The 20,637-nt window shown below is 43.0% G+C and overlaps 1 protein-coding gene across 1 annotated transcript in view; it reads left to right on the forward strand.

The window, feature by feature from the left end:
* Positions 1 to 20,637, forward strand: part of LOC6036517 (cadherin-99C) — a 198,336-nt gene that overhangs the window by 175,486 nt on the left and 2,213 nt on the right. The window contains exons 8-10 of the mRNA XM_038250705.1: positions 16,656 to 19,942; positions 20,002 to 20,298; positions 20,359 to 20,609. Of these exons, the coding sequence (XP_038106633.1) occupies positions 16,656 to 19,942; positions 20,002 to 20,298; positions 20,359 to 20,609 (3,835 nt within the window). The remainder of the gene's footprint in view (positions 1 to 16,655; positions 19,943 to 20,001; positions 20,299 to 20,358; positions 20,610 to 20,637) is intronic.

The raw sequence follows: 20,637 nt of genomic DNA on the forward strand, positions 1-20,637 counted from the left end.
TTCAAAGCCGGGCGAAAAAAAAAGATCGGGGGTAACTTCTCCGTTATAATGGGACGTGCCGCGGTAGTTGGCCACCGCCAAACCGCGATCCCGCACCTCACACTTCGTGATGGTGCTAAATCGTGTACTTCTTCTTCTTCTAATATCAAATATCAACCGGGTGCGGCCAGATCTTGGCACGGCAGCCCACCTCGGCTCGGCAATTACACATTTAGGTCGTGTTAGACATGATCTTCCATTCCCGATTATTGGGGGGAGGCCTCCCCCGACTGCGGCTCACGCCGCCCGGGACATATCTGGAATGCCGGATCGCGATAAACTGTTTGGGCACAGTGAAAAAAACTTGCCTAAGTTTAGGCGCAATCTGGTGGGTGCTTCTACGCCTCGAAGTATGCAATCTTACAAATTTTGGCTTTTCTCACAGTGCCTGGATGTCCTCGGACGGAATCGTTTAATCCGAAACAAAAGTGATCTCGCGCCGTCTTCTCCGGATGATCGTGTTGATCGATTCCCTTCATTATGCAATATCACGCCGCGCCGCTGCGGCGGTGGTCCAGAACCGGGGTGAAAATGAATGCTAAAGGGTGCCCCGGCCTCCGCTGACGTTGACGGACCAGGACCACTGTTAACGGGAGTCTGCAGTGTCTTATTTTGGGTTGAGAGAACGCGCGCGCGCGGTGCAAATTGGTTTAATTCTAGAGGGTCGCCCTAGGGGGCTACCGTAGAATGACGTCCTAAACGGTTTTCGGACGGTCAGACTCGTGAGGTTTGGAATTTGGGTCATGGGAAAGGTCAGAGCGGGGAGTTTGGGAGATTGAGATGTCTCCTGAACACTTCGTTATATCTCGCATGCAAATTCACATTAAAGTTCTGCGAAGAAACGTTGACAAGATCATCTTCACTTAAAGGTTTAAGCCGCTCACACGGCGTGTGTTAATTAGCGGAGGCAGATTACCAAACCAAGTAGCAGCTATACGATCGTCATCCTTGACACCATCTCCAGCACCGGCTGCTGCTGCTGCGCAGCGATGCCATCGTGTCTACACCACCGTCAGGAATGGTATTCCAAGTGAATGGGACCTGTGTCACGCCGCCACCATAAGAAGCCAACAGAGCGAGATATCTCGTGGGAGTACACCGGACGGACGGACGCGGATTTGTAAATGTTGTGGCCTGTGGTCTGTAGCGCGCGCGCGCAGGCCGAGTTGACATATCGATCGCTGGCGATTAGTAAAGTGGGAAAAATGGCCCCCAAGCTGCGAGCGAGGGCCAACGCTGACGTTGATTAAAGCCAACAACCGGACAGGTTTAATTAATAATCGTTAGCGAGAATTTGGCGCGCGTTGCGCGCGCACGGTAGCACTTTTGCGCGTGGGGGATTAAAGGCAGGTGCAGTCGCGCAATCGCTCTATCCCTTAATCCTGATTGATGTACGACGGCTGGGCAACCGTGTGAACTCCACAGCCTGCTTAAAGTCAAGGGTTTATTGCGTGACGTGCCAGACTGACATTCGCGATAAAGTGCGAAATTTATTCTATTCCCAGCGAGGTTAGAGATGTGCCAGATATGGTGATCAGATTAACCTGGTGACCTGCTTCGACACCGCATCCCCGTGCGATCATTAGTCAGGCCTGGCGCGGAGGTGCCAGCTCGATCACGCTGCGGCATCCGCTGCCGGAATCTATAATTAGCCAAGGGATCGTCTAACTAGCCGCGCCGCTGGCAACACTGTTGCCTTTAATCCCACTTAGACGAAGCCGTTGGCTAGCTGAACTCCAACTCCAAGAGAGGTGTGCTATATCCGGCGCTCTTCTAGGGTCTCATTGGTACGACGATGAACATGTAAATAGTCGCCCCTCGCAAAGGGCTAAACGAAGCCTGTTACCGTAATTAATTCGATCCGAGGGGGGCTCGGCGCAATGCTTCAAACGTAAGGGATCGACCCCCAGTAGGGCTAAGCTCACTGTGCTGCTGCTGCTGCAGCAAGTAGGTCGAATTAATTTCAGATTTGATCTTTTTTTTCGATACCGATGATGATGATGAAGCTTGAAGGTAGGGTGGCTCAACGTTACATTTTAAAATTTTACATTACCAAGTCGTCGTTGTCGTGCTATCTTGTCGCACATGCATTTACGATTAAAGTCTTGAGGTATTCAACAAAAACCGAAAAATAAATCCGTGCAATGTTGTCCCTCTTCATATCACACAAGTTTCAATCTTATCGTGCTATCTTGGCAAACGCTGAAAATTGCTGCAAGTGCGACAATTGGCCAAAGGTATTTTAGTCAGAACACGTTTGACATACGTACACTGCCCATGTTCGCATAAATGTCCCATATGAGCACTGCCGCTCTAATCTAGTCCGTCCCATATGTTAAATGTGGGTGCCGAGATAACGCCGTGGGAAGCTCAAAAAATGTTTCACCATTTATCACAATTCTAATCAATAATTTTTTGATAATTTTTTATACAATTATTTCAATATGAGTTCAACAAAAATCCCTAACAAAAAAATGTTTCATAAAACTTATAATTTGGAGGTATATTTGTGATATCTTCATAATGGAACTGACTTGCCTTTATTAGTCGATAAATAAAGGCAAGTCAGTCGAGGTATCAAGGTAGGCTTCAACATATACACCAAAAGTTAAACTGTCATTTCATGGTTTGTTTTGGTAATTTCCAAGTAAATTTAATAAAATTAAATAAAATGTATGTTTATTTTATGTTTATTTCCGATGTATTTAATTTATAGAAGATTTCACAGCTGTACTATAAACGAGACTAAATGACTAGAGAGGCAAATTATATAAGAACTATGTCTCAACATATGGACCGTTGAAGTTGAGTGATCCACAAAACCGGAATATGAACCTTTTCCAGAACCAGGACTACGAAAATGCATTCAAGCTGGAATAGAATTTTACGGAATACTACCCATAATGGTGTGTAGTATCTTTTGTATTCGTGATTGTCAATTGTTTAAAAACAGCATGGTTTACAACATTACGTTTAATAATTTATAAATACTTAAGAAAATACTCCTACAAATATGAACAATTTTTGATGTTTTTATGTTCTAAAGGTTCTCAAAATCATAGTCCATGAAATTAAAATAATTTCATTGACCATTAAATCGATTCATGAGACATTTTTTTTTGAAGGAACTAACTTGCATTTATTTTGCATATGGGACAGCACGAAAGTGATTTTAGTTTTGGAATTTCAAGAACAAACATAACATTTTTATTAAATAGGCTCAAAGTACATGTAAAAACAAGACTTTTGTTATGTTTATCTCAAAAATGATAAAAATACATATGGGACGGACAAGATTAGAGCGGCAGAGCAACTCTCTACGAAATCGGCCGGTTTTGACCACTTTTATTTTTTGTATTTTTTTACTTGACTTAAACTTTGTGGGGGCCTTCCAAATAAGCTATTTTGCGTCATTGGTTCACCCATACAAGTCTCCATACAATTTTGGCTGCTGTCCATACATAAATGGTATGTAAATATTCAAACAGCTGTAACTTTTGAGTGAATTTTCTGATCAATTTGGTGTCTTCGGCAAAGTTATAGGTATTGTTGAGGACTTTTGAGAAAAAAATAGGTACACGGAAAAAAATGCAGATTTTTTTATCAACTTTTTTTTCACTAAAACTCAATTTCCCAAAATACGTATTTTTTATTTTCGAGATTTTTTTATATGTTTTAGGGGACAAAAATCCGCAACTTTTGAGCCAACTTTTAAATCAACTAACATTTTAAAAGGGCCAAACATTGAAAATTACGCCCATTTAAAATGCTAGTCTTGATTTAAAAATTTTCAAAACATTTTTTTCGAATATTTCATGTATTAACATTGAAAATCGGACAATTAGTTGCTGAGATATGGTCACTAGAAAATGGTGGGTTGTTTTGATGAGACTTAGAAAACTTCAATTTTCGTGCTTCTTTTACTTAAAGCGGCTCTATCTCAGCAACCCGAGGTCCAATCTTCAATGTCTCTTAGACAATTTTATAGCGAATTTTCTGAAGTTTTAAAAAATTTTTTTTTTAGAAATGGTCACTCATGGTCACTATTTTAAAAAATTCAAAAACTGCAAATATTTCACCAAAATCGAACTTTCGGTGGCTATATCTTGAAAACGGAGCCCTTTATCAAAAAATCTGTAGAGTACTTTTCGATAGCAAATTCAATTTTGCATTAAAAAATGATGTCCAACTTGTTTTTGCATGAAACTTTGATGTTTTCCAAAAATCACTATTTTTTCAAATATTCATAACTCGGCAGCAGATTTTTTGACCATGTTTCTCAATGACTCAACAGTTGCGGATTTTTGTCCCCTAAAACATATCAAAAAATCTCGAAAATCAAAAAATACGTATTTTGGGAAATGGAGTTTTAGAGAAAAAAAAGTTGATTAAAAATCTGCAATTTTTTCCGTGTACCTATTTTTTTCTCAATAGTTCTAAACAATACCTACAACTTTGCCGAAGACACCAAATTGATCAGAAAATTCACTCAAAAGTTACAGCTGTTTGAATATTTACATACCATTTTTGTATGGACAGCAGCCAAAATTGTATGGAGACTTGTATGGGTGAACCAATGACACAAAATAGCTTATTTGGTCATAGGGAAGGCCCCCACAAAGTTTGAGCCAAATAAAAAAATACAAATAAAATCCATTTCCGGTTTTGGTAGAGAATTGCTTATATGTATTTTTGTCGATTTTGACTTAAACATTGGAATAGTTTCGTTTCTGGAGTTTTTTTTTGAAAAGGTCCAATAAACCAAATTTCCAGTTTTTGCTTTTTGGGTGTTTTTAGGACCGCCTTGAATTAGGGGTATTGAAAAACACCCAAAAAGCAAAAACTGAAAATTTGGTTTATTGGTCCTTTTCAAAAAAAACTCCAGGTTTGTTCTGTTACTTTAAGGTTCACTAATAATATTTACCACTTTGTTCCAGAAATTCAATAATAAACGGCAAATTTGTTTGTCCCATCTGAAAAATTATCAAATATGAGTCCTATCGTGATAATGTTCAAAAACCAGTCCCTCTACAAAATATTATGTCCTGAACCTAACTTTCGGATTCTCCAATCTTTTAAATATATTCAGCAATTATACAGACTGGCCATCTTGAAGGGTTTTCATCCATTTCACGGTCACACAAATCTCCCAAATGGTTTATTAAATCATTTTTAAAAAATGCAAATTTTCTCCATTTTTTGCTGAAAATTTTGTTTACTACTGGGGCTACCTAGACAGCATGCTGCGATCGGGCTGGTTTGCGAACATATTGATGCACTATGCAGGAAATTTTCAAATACCAGGTCCAGACTAATTTCAAAACAAACTTATCAAAAGCATAAACAAGAGCATGTTTGTGAACTATTTTGAATGGTTTTTCAGTATAATGGTAGTATATTTACAATTAATGAGAAAACGTTTTATAAACTTCCAAGCTCGTTTTCCCAACTTGTTGAAAATGCATATGGGACATTTATGCGATCATGGGCAGTACATCCCCAACCACCGTAAACGATTTTAATTATCCGGCAACCAAATTCAACCAAACTTCGGGACAATGCACAGAATGGTCATCCAAACAAAACGTATTTCTGGAGTTTTTTTTTTTTTTTTTTTTTTTGAAAAAGTCCAATAAACCAAATTTTCAGTTTTTGCTTTTTGGGTGTTTTTTAAAACCCCTGACTCAAGGCGGTTTCAACAACACCCAAAAAGCAAAAACTAGAAATTTGGTTTATTGGACCTTTTAAAAAAAAAAACTCCAGAGTTGTTATTGCTTACATTGCGTGCTCCATTTTTTGTTTGTTTATTCAAGTCGTTTTCCCCGGAACGTCAAAAAGCAACGTGCGACAAGATAGCACGACAACGTCAAAGTGATGAAAATCTTTCAGAATCAGATAAAGTATCAAGTTGCATTTTTTTTTCGCTTGGCAGTGAACCACCCTACCAACGGGAGGAAACGCTGCTTAGCCTAAGCCTAGGCGCTTAGATGATCCTCAGTTCGGAGTGCCCTCGATAGGGGTCATTATTGATTGGGTTGGCGGCGGAAAATGGCTGTTTTGCATGCAGCAGAGGGTTTCCTCTTTTTGTTCGTTTACGCCGCTGATCGTTCGTTGGTTAATCGATGAATCGACCGCCGTGGACGGTGTGCCAGAAGGCAATTAACCGGATCTATGAGTGGGTCATGATACACAATTATGATACGACGAAGGGGGTTTTTATGGTAAGTTTTTGGCTTTTGCTTTTTGGTAACAAAAACAAAAACAAAAAAACAAAATCGATTTTTCATTTCAAGATTGAAATTTCATTCAATTGCAAAGTCTAACTTATTTTCGTCTGCCAGATTTTGTCTATTTTGACCTGGCAACCCTGCTTGTGTGGGTCCTGACTTTTCAAAAAAGTGTCCTCGTGGTTCATTTTTTGTTTATGAATAAACGCAGAGTATGGATCATAATTACTTCGAGTAATCCTCTACGTTATCACAAATAAATAAACGGTATTATTCATGGTAACGACTGTTTAAGAAAAGAAAAAGTGTTTTGAGTGGTTCAAAAAGGTTGAATTTTCCTCTCAATAATCTTGATGATATACAAAGCCTGAATCCCAATTTCTATCCCGATTGATTGCAAATTCAATTTTTCAATGGATAAACCACGTGGACACCTTTTGGAAATACACGTTAAATTGAAGCTAAGAGTTTCTCATTCCAAATCAGTTAAATGACTTAAAGATTTTGGTAGAAGTACTACAAAGGCTGAGTAAAACTGTTTCTTACACTGAAATAAAAAAATAGTACCAAATTCCTTTATTCTAGGAATTTTGCCTCATTTCCTTATTTAGTAATCGGGGTTTAAGGATTACTTAATGAGGAAAGGAGCCAAAATTCCTAAAATTTAGGAATTGGTACTTTTTTTTCAGTGTAGGTTCTAGGTAATAGGGTCCTATTTAATTTTTTATGTACAACGGCAAAAAAACACGATTAAAAACCATTCCTGATCACTTTTTTTTCATTTTAATGCAAACAAATAAATTGACAAGACAACATTTTTTCGATGGATCAACTATGGTCCCCTTGGAAAGAGCTGTCAAGTAGAACCTTTTCTGTCAAGAAGGATCGTGAGGTAAATTTTTAAAAATTGATTTAAAAATCCATGTTATACTTTTTGTTGTCGTAAAAAGGGTCATTTTACTCAGAAAAATAAGCTTTATTTTTGTGAACAATGATATCAGAAATCTAAGCTTAATGTTAGGACTCAATTCTCAATCTTGAACTAATTGGACTGCATTTTCCGCTCTGATGTTGTGTAATAATGCTTCAAATCACTCTGAATTAATTTCATCCCATAATTGCAAAGCCCCCCAGTCCAATCTCGCTCATCATTAGGCCTAAACCAATCCTAATCAGCCTCGGGCTGGGAAAACTGTCAATGTGTCACAATTACCGCGAATGATCGTGGAAATTCCTGCGCCAAACCATTTAGCCGCTCGTCGTTTAGAAACCAGAAATTCCACCATCAACCGATTGGGTGCTCCATTTGTTGTCTCTACTGGCTGTTTTTTTCTCCTCACTTCATTCAACATTCCAAAACCACCGCAAATCGCTCCAATTGCTGCTGCCTGTTTTACTTTTGCTGCCAAGTCGCGTTTTTTTGCAGGTCAACTTGCCAAGATCGTGACGAAGAAACTAAACAACGACGACGGTAAAAACAGAACTCTCGTGGCTAAACAACAAGTGCCAAAAGTAGTACCACCCCCTCCTCCCTCCAGCTGCTTCTCAGAGGATCAGACCAATCGATTGAACCCCCCTCCTCTTGAACGCGCAGGGTTAAAACATTTGCGCAAATCAGAGGAGTGCGCTGAACGCGCGCCCGAGCTGGGCTCAAGTCAGATTGAAGCTGGAGATTAATTTAATTTCATACACCTATTGGTTAAGGTGGCCACCTCTCCTCACCGCGCAGCAACAGGTTCAATTAATGAGTTATTTAATCATTAGCCGTCGCAGAGTAGCAGTAATGATTAATTATATTTGTACCCTCTGGCTTTTTTTTGCGCAATTTGCTTTCGCAGCACAAACACATAGTGTGAGGTTCGGCGATTGAGAAGAGTATATTTCTGAAAGAGCACACCAGCGAGACAAAATTGCGAGAGTGCTGGAAGCACTTGAATAATTTGAGTTGTTGTGAAAAATTATAAATTTTGTCAAATTCAAAACAATTTACTTAATTCTGAAGAAAATATAGAAATTTTTGCATTACAAAAGAAAAAAATATCACAAAATGTTTCTCGAATAAGCGAATCCACGTCAGGTCCGCTGTATCGAGATGAAAATGACTCCGATTTCGATCAAATTTGTCCTGGGAGTTCCTCGGCTAAAATAATTTGTTCTGTATTTTATTTTGTTTGACGACTAGGGCGAACCAATTTTAGCTAGCCAAGTTTCAACAGAATGGAAATAAGTTGGGCTCTTAGTATGATCCTTAAAAAAGCAGATCGTTGAAAAAAATGGTTTGTCGAATGTAAATCTTGTTTCCATGCTTTAAAACATAATTTTTCCGTGGTTTTTGCGAAAAATTGACAAAAATGCAATTTTTGACCACTCTATTTCGGCTAGGACCACCCTAATCACCAAACCAAAAAAAATGCTGCTTTTATTTACAAAATAAAACAATTTCTGATCACTTTTTTAATTTCAATTCAATTCAATTCAATTCAATTCGGTTTTATTTGTGAATAATCAATTTACAATGAGTTCATTTAGGTACACAACAGAGTTTTGGTGTTCCTTTCAGCTGTGATTTACATCGTAATTCAATCGAAAAATTATTACTTATAACTATGGAATAGACAAGAGTAAGAAAAAGTTTTCAAAAAACTTACAGAAAGTGCAATGGGAAAAGGATAGATAGAGAGAAAGCTTAAAACTAGATCACAGACAAAAATAATATCAATTATAGATGTGCTTGATTATCAGCTCCCCGAGGGCCAGAAATTGCTCCGCCTTGTTACGGCAGCTCCGAAACCGCGTCATCATCTCCCCCGCGAGAGCAAAGAACTCCGGCAGGGTAAAGAGATCTTCCCCGGTGACTCCTTGCTGGGCCGCATCACGTTGTCCGCTGGAACCGTACGCTGCCCAACTGCAGGAACGGCTGCGCTCGTAATTCGCTGAGGAGAGTGGGACGCTGCTGCTTTCTTCTTCCTCTTTTCCTGCTCCTCGAGGTAAGCCTTGCGCGCGACGCATCCGCGGTAGTTACCGGTATGGTTGCCATCACAGTTCGCGCACTTTACGCGCGGCTTAGTTTGTTCTGCGTTTTCCCCCAAGTCCGCCTTTCGTGGCATTGCGCACGCCTCCGAGAGGTGTGACTCACCGCACTTCACGCAGCGGGGCCGGAGGTTGCAGATCCGCGAGCCGTGGCCGAATTTCTGGCAACGGTGGCATTGCGCTACGTCTGTCGGGTTCTTGGTGTAAAACCGCCAGTTTACCCAAAAACCGTCCAGTGTCTTAGTCCGCCGCAGATCTTGGATCTTGACGGTGCCACGGTCGAAGTATAACAGGTACAGGGTGTGTGTACCTGTGACTGTTGTCTTTCGCGAGAGCACTTTTATCTCCCGTGGCTTTATTCCGGCGTTCGAGAGGTGTCGCTTCAGGTCGGCGATCGGACGGTCTTGGTAACCCTGCAAGACGACCTTAACAGGGGGCTTCTCTGGGTCGTATGTGTAGAAGTTGAAGTTGCTACGCTTCAGTTCTTCGAGCACCAGGTCGAAATCTTTTCTGTTCAGTGTGATCACTTGCACTGCCGACTTACCGATTTTCAGACAATATCCGAGGCCTTCCAGCAACTCGTCAACATCGTCCGCCAACGTGTCCAAAACAAAAATTGGAGGTGGTCTTCGTTCCGTTGGAGAATTGTTCTTTTTTGACGTCGGCACTTTTTTCCGTGCACGACCATCATCGTCGTCGTCGTCGTCGTCGGTAGTGCTGCTACCGTCGGTGTTGTTGTTTTCTTCGTCGTCGCTCAGCATCTGGAACTCGTTCCTGATGGGGATGTTGGCGGATGTTGATGTGCCACTGGTCGTGGCACCGGAAGTACCGGAACGGGTTCGCACTGGTGATCTCGGAACATACCCGCGATGTAGTAACTTTTTGTCGATTCCTGCGCGATGGCGGATGACACGGCGTTTGTTTGTTTACCTTTTTGCACACGGCCAGTAGACGAACTTCGCGGGTTTTTCCAGGCCGCACTCGAACTGCCACGGCCACGGCCGGCCTTTGGCATGCTGCAGGAGCAAACTCGCGGCTAATCACGGTAAACTACGGCGAAAAAAATCGAAAAAACGATGGAGCACTGAGCACTTGACTGCTGCTTGCTCTCGTGCGTACACGGAAGTGGCTTTTTTAATTTTAAGCGCATAAAATTTTATTGACAAGACAACATTTCTCCGATGGATCAACTATGGTCCCCATGGAACGAGCTGTCAATTGGAACCTTTTCTAATTTCTGTTAATATTTTTTTTAAATTGATTTAAAAAACAATTTTGAATCCTTTGCGATCGACCAAAGGGTCATTGTACTCAGAAAAATAAGATGTTTCGTTGTGAACAATAATGTTACAAATTTAAGCTTAATTTTAAGACCCGATTTACTTTTTTTAACAAAATGCTTCATACATTGTAACAGTAATGCCACCTTAATATTACTTTTCTTAAAGTTTTGCGTCTTTTTTTGAAGTGCCGTCCCAAAATTCCAAAATGATTAAAAATACTAAAACAAACGTTTTTCAATATTTCCTGAAAGTTTACAATCGATGTACAAGTTTTTGCTTTGAAAGATTCAATTTAAGCATATATGTCTATTGTTCCCTGTTTTTTTTCGTGGAAATTTTGAAGAAGAGAAAGAGAGAAGTCTTCATACAATTTTGGCTGCTGTCCATACAAAAATGGTACGTAAATATTCAAACAGCTGTAACTTTTGAGTGATTTTTCTGATCAATCTTATGTTATCTTCGGCAAAGTTGTAGGTATTGTTGAGGACTATTGAGAAAAAAATAGGTACTCGAAAAAAAAATCAGATTTTTTAATCAACTTTTTTTGTACAAAAACTCAATTTCCCAAAATACGTATTTTTTTATTTTCGATATTTTTTGATATGCAACTTTTGAGCCATAGAGAAACATGGTCAAAAAATCTGCCGCCGAGTTATGAATTTTTAAAAAATTGTGATTTTTGAAAAAAAACGAAATTACATGCAAAAACTAAATTGACTTAATTTTTTATATAAAACTGAATTTGCAATCGAAAAGTAGGGTAGGGTAGTCATCAATGAGACACTTTTGGTTTTCAACTTTCAACGGTTTTTCTAATTTTTTCATCAGCATTTTTTAATGAGCTTTTAGTTGCATTATCTTTCTTTTAATGTGTTCTAACATTGACCAAAATATGAGATCGATCTGACGTCTACAGCCAGAGTTATTCAACTGTCTCATTGTAGACGCACTTGGCAGGAATAATGAGACAGCTGGGGAACAATGAGACACTCTACGAAAATCAACATTTTTCTAGCAAAACATCATGTTTTTGTATTGTTCCATTGCAGGTGACTTGCCTTGAACATTTTAGAGCAATTTTGCCAACATGAAACTTTCATTAACAAAAGTTACACTAAAAAGTATTTAAATTTTGTAAAATCCATATATTTATACCAAATAACTTTGTATTTTTGGTTAAATGAAGTTTAAACTCTATAAATATGCCAAAAATCCATTTTAATTCATGTTTTGAAAGATTTCCATCGATTTTGAAAAGTTTATTGAAGAAAAATCAAAGTGTCTCATTGTTACCAATAGGCTTAAATGAGTGGGGAACAATGAGACAGCCCTGGATTCTGGGTATATTCTAAATTTTGGCCAAATCTAATCAAAGGACATTGTAGCCCAACTTAATCCCTATGGAACGTCGAAAAAAATTTGAAGAAATATTAGTTTTGGTGTAAATGGCAGCCTACGAGCGAAAAAATATTTTTTGTCCATAATTTACTTTTACACCCCAGAATCAAACATTTATGAATAACTTGTCAAGGGAGCGTCCATATCCATAGCCACTATTATGGCAGACGTGTACCCAGTAGACACACCTTTCCCCCAAATATGAGCCTGATTGGTTGAAACTACGACTTGTGAGAGCCATTTTATCATTGTTCCCCGTGTCTCATTGATGACTACTCTACCCTACTTTACAGATTTTTTGATAAAGGGCTCTGTTTTCAAGATATAGCCACCGAAAGTTGGATTTAAGTGGAATATTTGCAGTTTTTCGATTTTTAAAAACAGTGACCATGAGTGACCATTTCTGAAAATATATTTTTTTTAAATTCAGAAAATTTGCTATAAAATTGCCTAAGAGACATTGAAGACCATGGTCACTATTTTTAAAAATCGAAAAACTGCAAATATTTCACTAAAATCAAACCGTCGATGACTATATCTTGAAAACAGAGCCCTTTAATTAAAAAAACTGTAAAGTACTTTTTGATTGCAAATTCAATGTTTCATTAAGTCAAATTAGTTTTGGCATATAATTTCGACTTTTTCCAAAAATCACTATTTTTCAAAATCTTTTAGCCTAATCAAAAAAAAATAAAACCCATTTCCGGTTTTGGTAGAGAATTGCTCAGAAGCAAGGGGAATAAAACTTGAAATAAATATTTACAAGAAATGGTTTTCTGGGCTTAGAAATGGTTTTCTGGGGAGCTTTACACAATCATATATATCACAATCAATATATATCATGAATTGAAAAAGAGAGCACGTTGATACGAAAAATTTTAACTTTCATCTTTAAAGAGCCACATAAATACCGGTTCTTAACGTTATTTTAAATTAATTTTAAACATATAAAAAATGGCTCATTTATGCAATTAAAAGGCAGGACAAAAATCTCTTCCCAGATGTTTTACTTTCAATTCTTATTTTACTTTCAGTAGAAATTTTCCTGGCCAATATCTAAACTGAAGGTGGGCGTTCGATTTAAATTTATTTATTCCATAGCGTTTGCCATTTTATTGCCCACAGCAATTTGCCGGAACCCGGAATGGCGGAGAAATGTGCACCCAAGTGCCCAATCAACGGGGGGGCATGCATCCCGGATCTATGCTGTGTGCAATATTTGTGGAATATTGATTAATAAAATATGTTGACCATTTGTGCAACTTCTGGTCTGTGGTCTCATAAACTGCTGAACATTCAGCCTACATTAATCGAACACGTTGAAAGACAAAACTAATGGGAAAATTTGATTTACCGCTCAAATACGCCAATTAAAGCGTTAATGACTTCGTGACTTGCAAACACGAGATTCTTCGCGGAAGATTCCTCTCTAACATGGCCAACGTAATAGCTGCCTAGTACTGGATTAAATTTATTGCAAAATAATAATCTCACATCGAGTTTCATCAGCAAGTATCATCCCCGCAGGAGTTTATTTTTTATTTGAAGAAACCTGCTCCATCAAATCGATAAAAGTTCCCATAAAATTCACACAAATCGCGCCTACAACTTTCTCTTTCCATTCGGCACGAGGCCATATGTCACACACATGGGTCTCCCCATCATCGTCGTCTTCACCATAGACTGAAGAAGATGAAGACGATCCGCTCCTCCCCAGCGAGGATCAACCCCACTCGCTCATTCACAGCTGATAAACCGTGTTTTTATGATCGTATCAAAACACACACACACACAACTCTAGAGTTGGATCGGCATTAAGTTTGGAGCAGTCAGGCAAAAAGTGCAAACTATTTTGCATCCCAATCGCGTGGTCGGCGCCCCCCGTCAGGGATGGATTCTCCTCCTCTTTTATCGCATATACGACGATGTTAATCTATGGCCTCCTTCTCTGGATTAGGCTTAGTCGGGTGTACCGTAGGTAAAAGTGATTTCGTTTATGGTAAGGCTCATGAGCTCTTAAAATGTTTTTTTGACAAATTTCAGATATAAAAGCTATAGGTGTCTCCATGGATTCATTCCAAGAAAGGGAGATTCAATGGGGGTGCCTGGTTTCTTGAAATGATTCCATAATATTTAGTTTTTAAATTTGATTTGTTTAGTACCAATTATTTTAGCCCAATTCATATAGATCGTATCGAGAAATCAACAGAAAAGATGTAGAGTTTAATAAAACAAAAGCAACAAATGCCCAACCTCACACCACTTCACGGTACCAATAAGCTTGTTGTACACCCCTTTCTTCAAGCCTGCAGATCATTATGCTAATCCAGGTAATTCATTCGAGCGCGGCTACCATCGCCAACCAACGATCACGGCGACTCCACTCGCCATAGAAGAGTCGCGACATTAGCACCCCCCAAAGGAATCGTCGCTGGGGTCGACAACAACGAAGATGTTCATGAATTATTCATAACTCTCTCCTTCGATATCGCGCCCGGAGGAGGAATGAATTTCACAAAACTACAACTCTTCTGGACTTGTGCTGCTTATCTGGGAGTTGGCAAAACAAAAAAAACAAGCTACAACACTCTCTCTAACTGTTCATCTTGGGTTGTTTAGGTTTTTTTTGTTTGTTTCTTGTTGTGTGCCAAACAGCAACAAAAAAATCTACAAAAAATGAGGAGGGAAGAGAGTTGCTGACGATGATGATCTTCGTCACGTGAAAACAACTTAATTTCTGGTGCCATGCTGCAGCATTTCGGATTCAAATTGAGTGTCAAGATAATTTCCTTTTTAGTTTTACACTTTCTGTTGTGACGAACCGGACCTGAGTTTCTGGGCGCACTGCAGCGCTACCAGAACTTCGCCGCTGGGCTCTTCGCTCTCATCCGAGAGATGACAGATGAACGACGCCGGAAGCTAGGAGTGATATTTTAACGTGTTCGTCTTTTGTGCGTCATTCTTAGCTAGACCGCCATTGCGTTTAGTCGTGTGAATAAAAGTCTAAGTTTTTAATTTGTTACGGCGAGTCTTTTTATTTGACCTAATGGTCACGGCCATCTCGAGAACTTGTCGTAAAACTTTCAAAAAAAAAATCTTGCAATTTTCTGGCTTGTTGACCAACAACGACGTCAAAGTTGACCCAAGAACATTGTCAAAAATTGTAATCTGTTTGTTGAGACGCGGGAGGATGTCAAACACTGTTCTGTTCTGTGTTCAGTTCAGTTTCCGAAGTTTCCACTCGCTACAAAACTAGGAATGTATATTTTCCTAATTAATTGCACTAATATGTCACAATTTCACATTATTTCACAGATTCGGTGTCTTTTCTCAGCTGCACCCGTGCCCCCGGTTGCTCAGATTGTTTTTGATTCTTCTGACTGATTGCCAGGCGACAGCACGGGTACCTGTCAAAACAATACCAAACAGCACGCAGAAAACGAGGGGCTTGCTTGGACGCCTTACGAGGGACGTGCTTCCTCACAACAATGTTTAACTAAACTCAGGATTTTCAAATTGGTTAAAACAATCAAATTTCTCTGTCCTGATTTGAATTCATGTCAAACTTGGTATCGCATCATCCGGATCTCCCGTACTATCTAGTACAAAATCGCCACCTCCAAACCCCGGTAATTCGCACATACACACGCGCGCGGGGTTATCACTTTATCAGCGCAACACATTTCTGCGACATGGCCCAAGAATGCTCGTTCCAGCATAACCCCGTGGCTACCGCGCGTACCTTGCACCGACCGGTCTTTCGTTGTTCGGGTTGTTCAGAACAACAACGTGCGCGCAGCGCCCCCAAAAGACACCCCCAAGCCGGTGCAGCAGCAGCTTTCGATCGGGGCCCAATCTCTTCGGCCAATTAAGCTACATCGTAGTTTAAATAGTTCATGCCCTGTTATGGCCAGCAAGATCTGGGCTGTGCGGAGGTAGCAGCAGCCACTATGTGGTGTGGACTACATTTTTCCACCATCTGGTCGTCATCGAAGAAGCCAAAAGGGCCCCCGGAGAATGGCGGCCTGGTTGGAAAACTGGAGCACTTTGCATTCAGGTTGCACCGCAGGAATGCAGAAATGCTGTTGTGCCTTGCGTTCGGGGTTTTTTTTTTTTCTGCGGCTACCGAACGCTGCGCTGCAAAAAGGGGGTGTTGAAATCGTCCAGATTTGGCTGCCTGGGGTGTGTGTTGATGGTTGAGTTGATGAACTAGTTAGGAGACGGGACGGATATTCTTCCAATGGAGTTAGAATGCGAGGAGTAGAAAACTTTGCATTAGTCACCTCTCGGCAAGCCTCTCGGCGTAGAATTCGAACCCCGATCGGATCGTTGTTACAGCCGTGTAGACAATAGCAAAAGCCATTGACCATCTACGGCGGGAGGTGACCGCGTTTACGCGCCGACTTCAATGGTGTCCCCCGGGGTGCGCGCGCTCCGTCGACTCGGCGTCGTCGATAGAAAGTGAAACAAAGGCAAATTCCCTTTCTCGCGCGTAACGAGGCCTCGAGCAAAACTATTTTTCAATCAAAATGTTTATCTTGATTCATCACCTTGTATGGCACGTCGCCGGGTAGACCTGCTCTAAATTTCTCGCCTCTGGTTCAAACATTGAGGTTATGTACGCGCACCGCACTTGCAGAATCTAACTCACTTTCGCCCTTTTTTTTATTTATTGCAGGATCGTGCACGCAACGCGTCCGAGAGGCTATCAGCAACGACCACGCTGACGATCGATATTGCCGACTCCGACGATCAGGATCCGTCCTTCATCTACCGAGGATGCGTCCTGCTGGACGGTGCCTGCTTGAACCCGGAGTACAGCGCATCCGTTCCGGCCGGAACTCTCCAGGGAGTTCTCACCGTGACTCCAGAACGGATCCAGGCCGTCGACCTGGACACAATCAGTGCACCCATCCGATACTCGTTCCTCAGCGGTATTCCCGGCAATTACGACGACTACTTCGAGATCGACCCGCAAACCGGAGTGCTGAAGCAGACCAAACTGGTGGACTCGTCAGTGACGGCGAAAAAGTTTGACATCAGTGTCAAAGCGGAAGAGGTGTCCGAAATGAAGCGATTCGCAACCGCGAAGCTCACGATCCACGTGAAACCGGTTGACGCGTTCCCACCGGTGATCAACATAACCTCAACCGAAGGTTACGTCGACGAAAACTCCCCAATCGGAACGACCGTAACCGATTCCAAAGGCAAACCAATCCGTCTAACAACCACCGACGCCGACGCCGGCTCGGACGACGAACAGGTCGAGTACATCTACGAAGTAACCACTCCCTCCTTCGTGGTCTCCAAAGCCGGGATCCTCCAGGTCAACGAAGAGGGTCTCGATCGCGATCCTCCCAGCCAGGGTAAGTACCGCTTCCAGGTGGTAGCCCGCGAAGCCAACGGCAACGCCGCGAGCGCCCCCATGAGCATGACCGTCCACCTGAACGACGTCAACGACAACGCACCCAAACTGGCGATGGTCGCCCCAGTCACCCTCACCGCCGGTGATGGCCGTCGACTCGTCACCAAAGTGTCCGCCACCGACAATGACGCCGGTGAAAACGCCGTCGTAACCTACTCCATCTTCCACGTGTCCAACAACGGCGCAAGCAAGTTCACCGTCGACCCAAAAACCGGAGAAATCGAGACACGATCGCGACTCAACGCCGGCGAGCAGTACAGCATCACTGTGCAAGCGGCCGACATCGGCGGCCTAACCTCACAAGCGATCGTTGAAGTCTCCGTAACCCCCGGACCGAACACGAAACCCCCGCGGTTCGTGAAACCCGTCTACGACGTGCAGGTCAGCGAGGGAGCCGAAATCAACTCCACCGTGATCGTGGTGAAAGCGGAAGATCCGGAAAGTGACCCGGTCAAGTACGCGATCACCACCGGGAACGACTTGCGACAGTTCTCGATCGGTAAGGAAAGTGGCGTCATCAGCGTGATTCGCAAGCTCGACCGGGAAGACCTCACCCGATACCAGCTGATCATCCGAGCGGAGGACAATGGAGGTCTCGCTAGCAGCGCCACCGTCAACATCAAGGTCACCGACATCAACGACAAGAACCCGGAGTTTGACGAAAACAATCTTCCTTACGTCTTCTCCGTCGACGAAGGCAAGGACAACGTGGTGATCGGGACGGTTCGGGCCACCGACGCCGATGAAGGAATGAACGCCGAAATCACGTACACTATCCCGTCAGATATACCCTTCAAGATCAACTCGCGAACGGGTGAGATTCGTACGAAATCCCAACTAGACTACGAAAAGCAGAAGGAGTACAAATTTGTGGTGACGGCGCAGGATGGTGCGCCGGAACCGAGACTTGGCACCGCAAGCGTGACCGTGAAGGTGCGGGACGTCCCAGATGAGGTGCCGCGGTTCATGGAGTCTGTGATCGAGGTAAAGATTCCGGAGAACGTACCCGATATGGCGGTGACGACGGTGCGAGCGTTCGATCCGGACACCAAGCCGGAGATCACGTACTCGCTGAAGCGTGGTCCGGGAGATTTGTTTAAGATTGACGCCAAGACGGGGCTGATCAAGACGATTCGAGGGTTGGACTACGAGAAGGATAAGATCCACGAGCTGATCGTGGGAACGCTGGAGAACAACGGAACCAATCCGGGGGATTACATCAAGGTAATGGTCGAGGTTGAGGATCGCAACGACATTCCGCCGGTGTTTGTGTCGATTCCGGAGCCGATTAACATCAATGACGATTTGCCGATTGGAGCGATCGTTGGATCGATGCCGGCAGTTGATGGTGACGGGTCATCACCGGGTAATGTCGTGCGGTACGAGATGGTTGGTCGGGGGAAGGCTCTGAAGTACTTCCAGGTGGATCCGGACTCTGGGATTGTGAGAATTCGGGACGAGCTGAACAAGGAGGACGACACGGAGTACTTGGTGGATGTGAGGGCATACGATATGGGAGAGCCCCAGCTGAGCTCGGTCGCAACTTTGCCGATCTACGTCAGTCACATCCCGGCGAATCCAAACGGAGATTCGGCGGAATCACGAGTGGATGCTGGCGGTATTGTGAATCTGGAGGTTCAAGGATTGGCCTTCAGTGACGACAGTTACACGACGAGCGTTCCGGAATCTACCGGAATGAACGCTACGATCAAGTTGATCCAGATCATCAACTCGAAGAAAGCTACCAAGCACAACGGTGGCTTCAAGTGTGAGATCATCAAGGGTAACGACATCAACCTGTTCCGCATTACAGTGGAAGATCACGCTTGCGGGTTGGTACTGAACGGTCAACTCGACTACGAAACGACCACGACGCATAACCTGGAGGTCCGTCTGGTATCGAACAAGTACTTTGTGAACCAGCACAAGAACTTTGCCCAGGTTAAGGTGATCGTGCAGGACGACAACGACAACGTGCCAATGTTCCAGTTCCCGACCAACTACGGCAAGAGCATACGAAACGACACCTACTACACGGTGATCAACGCCAACGCGGATATGGACACTCCGCTGCTTACGGTGAAGGCGGTGGACAAGGACGCTGGGTTGTTCGGACAGGTCAAGTACCACATCTACGACGAGCGGGTCAACGAAATCCCGAACGACGACTCGCCGAGTTCGTTCTTCACGATCGGTGAGGACAACGGCATGCTCAAAACGCAGAAGAGTCTGCAGTCGGTAAAGCAGACGCCGCTGGTGTTTGTCGTGGAGGCGCGCGATAACAACGGGGATCCGCTGGCTGGGGTTGTCCATAAGGCGAAGGCGCGTGTTGTGGCGAACTTGATCTCGGACGTGAATCGGATGACGTTGGTGTTTTCCGATTCGGCACCAAAGGACGTGAGGAGACACGTGCGGGCGTTGGAGGAGCTGCTGCACGAGAAGTCTACCGGGTTGATAACGGGGATTGAGAGGTTCAGCAGGCGGAAAATACTGAATGCGAATGGGACGGTTGAGGAGTTGATTGGATCCACGGATGTGTGGTAAGTTGTGGCATTTTTTTAAACAATTAATGAGATTTTAATTTGTTCGAATCTTGTAGGTTCTACGCGATCGATCCCAAATCGGAGAAGATCCTGGAGCGAAATTCGTCCATGGTAAGTAGCAACATTTTGGCTCCGGCGGTCATGTCGCAGATCAACTACGAAGCTTCGAGTATTGCTCGAGCCACCGCTCAGGGAATTTTTGGTCCGGTGGAGCCCAAGCAGCAGATCCAGAAGGTGAAGGCCGTCGTTGGTGTGAACGAGGAAGTTTTCCCGTACGCGCTGATCGCGGTCGCCGTGGTGATCCTGATCCTCGGCTCCATCGGTATTGTGTACATCTGCATATCCTGGTCAAAGTGAGTATTTGTGGTTGTTTGTGATCATGTAGACGAGCTAGACGATCATTTCCCTCGTAGGTACAAAAACTTCAAGCAACGCATGCGCCAGTACAATGCCCCCGCTAGTCCGGTTCGCTACGACCCCGTAATCATCAATTCCCAGGCCACGCAAGCCGCCGAGAACCAGACGAGTCTCAAAGAGTACGAGACCCAGGTGCTGGCGATGGCCGTCCCGTTAGACGAAGGCGACGACCTTCAGCTAGACTTTAGCGCCAAGAACCATGCCTTCAGCCTGGACAACGTCAGCTACATCACGCACAAAGAGAACGGTACGTGCTGAGACGATGCCCTAACCCT

This window comes from Culex quinquefasciatus, chromosome 1, assembly GCF_015732765.1.
Source record: "Culex quinquefasciatus strain JHB chromosome 1, VPISU_Cqui_1.0_pri_paternal, whole genome shotgun sequence".
In the NCBI taxonomy this organism is placed as follows: Eukaryota; Metazoa; Arthropoda; class Insecta; order Diptera; family Culicidae; genus Culex; species Culex quinquefasciatus.